General features: G+C 43.1%; 1 protein-coding gene across 6 annotated transcripts; it reads left to right on the top strand.

The window, feature by feature from the left end:
- Nucleotides 1–292: 292 nt before the first annotated feature.
- On the top strand, nt 293–3,567 carry EMB2757 (Transducin/WD40 repeat-like superfamily protein). Of its 6 annotated transcripts, none has more exons than XM_087668209.1 (3): nt 293–1,881; nt 2,457–2,689; nt 2,913–3,567. In XM_087668209.1, the coding sequence occupies exon 1, from the start codon at nt 668–670 to the stop codon at nt 1,862–1,864; it is 1,197 nt and encodes a 398-aa protein (XP_087524335.1). In that variant the 5' UTR covers nt 293–667; the 3' UTR covers nt 1,865–1,881; nt 2,457–2,689; nt 2,913–3,567. The 6 variants fall into 6 exon arrangements, with proteins under 6 accessions (XP_087524335.1, XP_087524333.1, XP_087524330.1 ...); XM_087668207.1 differs by having other exon boundaries at nt 2,352–2,689; XM_087668204.1 differs by having other exon boundaries at nt 294–510; nt 616–2,689.
- Nucleotides 3,568–3,808: the final 241 nt, after the last annotated feature.

Below are 3,808 nucleotides of genomic sequence, written 5' to 3'. Positions count from 1 at the left end.
GACCTCTTGTGCTCGAGGATGCAAAAGAAGAATATGTATTCATGTTATGGCTATGTAATGGAAACAAATTATACGATGTTTTTACACTCAACTTTCAAGGATAGCAAAGTTCCTATGTGATAGGAATGCGAAGCTGCCGTGCGCCCCGTTTCACGACAGCTACCGCGAAGCGAGATAGAATTCCTTGCGCGTAGTGTCACCCTATTGAGGGAATGCCCAAGTAATGCCATTAAAAATAATATTATGTCAACCTATCGAGGGAATGCTCTCACTAATGCCATTAGGCTTGATTTTAAAAAAATGCGCAGAGAATAGTTATGGTTGCTGTTTGAGTAACCGAGATCAAGAGCTACCTCTGAGAGAGAGAGAGAGAGAGAGAGAGAGAGAGAGAGCGCTCGACAGTTGCAGCAACCGCGCCATATCCATTTCGACACAGAGCAAAGGAGACTAGAAGGCAGCCACCCAGAGGTTTTCAAGTCTGAGTGAAGATCAAGCTTGGAGTACCGTCAGGTTTGGAGATCGTTTCTTTCGACAATAGTATCTGCTCCTAGGGTTCACACTTCGTCGGACATGTACCAAGATCCCATAAGTTTTGTAATCATAAGGTTATAGCAGGCCCCCGGAGCAAGCATCATCTAGTTGCTGCATATTTGACGTTCAATGTACCATGGCTGCTCGTTGTGGCAGCAAGGGGCCGCCTCCCGATCCTGTGGCAGTTCTGCGGGGCCACAAGGCTTCCGTCACGGCCTTGGATTTCCACGAGCAGTCTTCGCTGCTCGTCACAGGAGACTTGGATGGTGATTTGAAGGTTTGGGATGTGGCAAAACGCCGTCCTCTCACCTCCACACGAGCGCACACCCCAGCCGCGGGAGTGATCGGTATCTCTACCAGTATTAGCAACGACAGAATACTGAGCCAGGGCCGGGATGGCTCAGTCAAATGCTGGGAGCTTGTCGAAGGCTCTCTATCCAGGCATCCTCTGATGACCATTCATACAGAGGCTTACCATTTTTGTAAGCTTGCAGTCTGCAGATTCGCATCAGATGCAGAGGCCAGTATACCCCTTGAAGGCACGGCATGTTCTTTAGATTATACAGATACACAAGTACGCCACGTGTTAACTCGGGGAAGTTTTGATGCAAAGGACCTTTCGGTTTGTAGCAATGATGTACAAACAGCATCTTCATGCCCATGGAGTGAAGTATCTGTTTGTATTGCTAATGGGAGATTTCTGGTAGCTTTAGCCGGCCAAAACCCCTCCACAGTGGAGGTGTGGGATGTGCAGGGTGGTAAGCAAGTTGCAAAGTTCGGTCAAACTTCTGAGGATTGTGGGGGAGTTCAGACAAAGTCCACTGGTATGTGCATGGCACTCGAAGCCTTCATCCAGCCAAATTCAGAAGGATTTTTGAACATTGTTGCGGGCTACGAGGATGGAAGCCTAGCAGTCTGGGACATGCGCAATCTGAAGTCACCATTCATAACAGAAAAGCTTCACAATGAGCCTATCCTTAGCATTGCCTTGGACAGTTTCTACCATAGTGGTGTTAGTGGGGCTGCAGATGAAAAGTTTGTCTTTTACACTTTAGATTATCAAAACGGTACTTGTTCCACCAAGAGGGAACTTGTATTTGGACATCCAGGGGTTGCAGACATATCTATAAGGAAAGACAACAAAATTGTTGCAACAGCTGGCTGGGACCGGAGAGTTCGCATCTATGACTACCGTCACATGCGTGCTTTAGCAGTGTTAAAGTATCATGCAGATTTGGTCAATGCAGTCCGTTTCTCGGATGATTGCAAGCTACTCGCCTCAGGGTCTAAGGATGGGACAGTTGCATTATGGTCTCTTTATGCACCGGAGTAGAACACACACAAGTAACTGTAAGAGACTGCTTATTGTGAATAATTTTCAGAGTGTGAAGTGAAAGTCTGTAAACTTATGTAGATAAGGAAATTTAAAAGCAGTGGTGGTTTGTAAATCCAGATTATCATGAAAGGTCTCTTTTTACAGTCTTTGATTTTTTGGTGCTAGACACTATGATGTATGGATGGAATTCAGGATGGAGATATGTAGTGATGGAAACACAAGTTTCCAAGGAAGGTAACATTGTGGGAGAGCTCAAAGGGGGTGGCAATCTTTATGTGACCTGACCTTGTGACTTGCTCAATGCAGTCCATTCCTCGGATGATTGCAGGCTACTATCATATGGGTCTAAGGATGGGATAGTTGCATTTTGATGTCCTTTAAGCACTTGAGTTGGACATCTGGTATTCTAGTCAAACTGTAAGAGACTGCTTATTGTGGACAAATTTTGTAGTGTGAAGTGACAGTTGATTGTTAACTTATGCAGATAAAGTTCAAAAGCAGTGGTTTGCAAATTCAGATTATCATATGGAGTCTCCTTTTACAGTCTTTGACTTGATGCTAGATGCTATGCTTTGTGACTGGATTTCAGATGCAGACATGTAGTGATGGAAGCATAAGATACCAAGGGAAGTAAAGATTCTGGGATGTCAAAGGGGGTGGCAATCTTTACTTGGTGTCTGGCTATGGACTTACTGGAACTTCAAGGTGGCTGCAATTTTATCATGGTCATTCTGTACACATGGCACGTGGTGTCCCACAGACTAAATCAAATGATCTCCACCATGTCATTATTGACGAAACCATGTGATGCACATCAGGAGGGTAAACAAGATGCATTCCTTTTCGTGAGGATTTTTTGGCCATTTCTTAAATAAAAGTTGGATATGAATGTAGTCTGTTAAACTCTTTAAATAGTAAGCTGAAGGCAACATATAGCCTCATTTCAAATTTGCTGAATTGAATCCTAAAGTCAGATCATCAATTATGCTTGTGTTGTCAGGCCTTTTTAATGTTTCTCACAGTTTTTTTTTACTTTATGATGCAGTCCCCTTTCTATGTGAGGATACATTGTTGCAGTGATGTAGTCTCCTCCTTCTGTGAGGTAGCCAAGCAGCCAGTGCTGATAGCTACCACAAAGATATGATAAGAATCTATCCATTTGACAGATGTAAGTGGATGATGCACTCAAAGTGCAGGAATAGATTGAAAGTGTCCAAAGCTAGTAACTTTTTACTTCTCCACTTCGAACTTGGAAAATCCCTTAGTTGTTACACCTTGTGCAATGTCTTTCTCACCATCAAGAAAAGTATATGATAAATCCTTGAGTTCATAGTATCGGAGATTAATGCTCCACCCCTCATGTAATTATGGAAGCCATTTACGAGTAGCATATTCAGCTAGCATGTCCTAATTTCAACATTGGATGGTGGTTGAGTGTGGCTAGATTGCTAGAGATAAACCATTGTGGAGGTTGGTACATTGCAAGCTTGGCTACATACATTTGTGGAGTCATTACTATGCTAGGTCCTTATTTGGAGGCTCCGTTCGATCTGGCCTTTTCCACCAACCTTCTTGGTAGGAGGTGTGGAGGGGGGTGGAGTTCCTCATTTGTGGGGGTTGAGAGGGGACTCATCCCTTCATCTGGAGTCTCGAGGGTTTGTTTGCTATATATCATGTGTAATTTATGGATCTATTAAATATGTGTAGTGGCCTTTTTTTATTGCATGCTTGGAAAGGCTTGCATGGAATGCCTTATTTAGTGTATCTGTGTATGGCTTGTTTTAGTCGCTATATCCATGTTTTTTAATATACAGTCTTTGATATTTGTTTCTTATGGGCTATCGAAGCTTTCTAACATAAGCACATAGTAGGGAAGCATTAGCTATCTACACTCATCTACAATAATCAAAGTGTTTTTTAAATGATCTAAATTCTCAATTC

Source organism: Lygodium microphyllum, chromosome 26 (genome assembly GCF_053477565.2).
Source record: "Lygodium microphyllum isolate KBCC chromosome 26, Lygodium_microphyllum_v1.1.10, whole genome shotgun sequence".
In the NCBI taxonomy this organism is placed as follows: domain Eukaryota; kingdom Viridiplantae; phylum Streptophyta; class Polypodiopsida; order Schizaeales; family Lygodiaceae; genus Lygodium; species Lygodium microphyllum.
The sequence above is the reverse complement of the archived record's forward strand: the minus strand, read 5'-3'. Positions and strand labels throughout refer to the sequence as shown.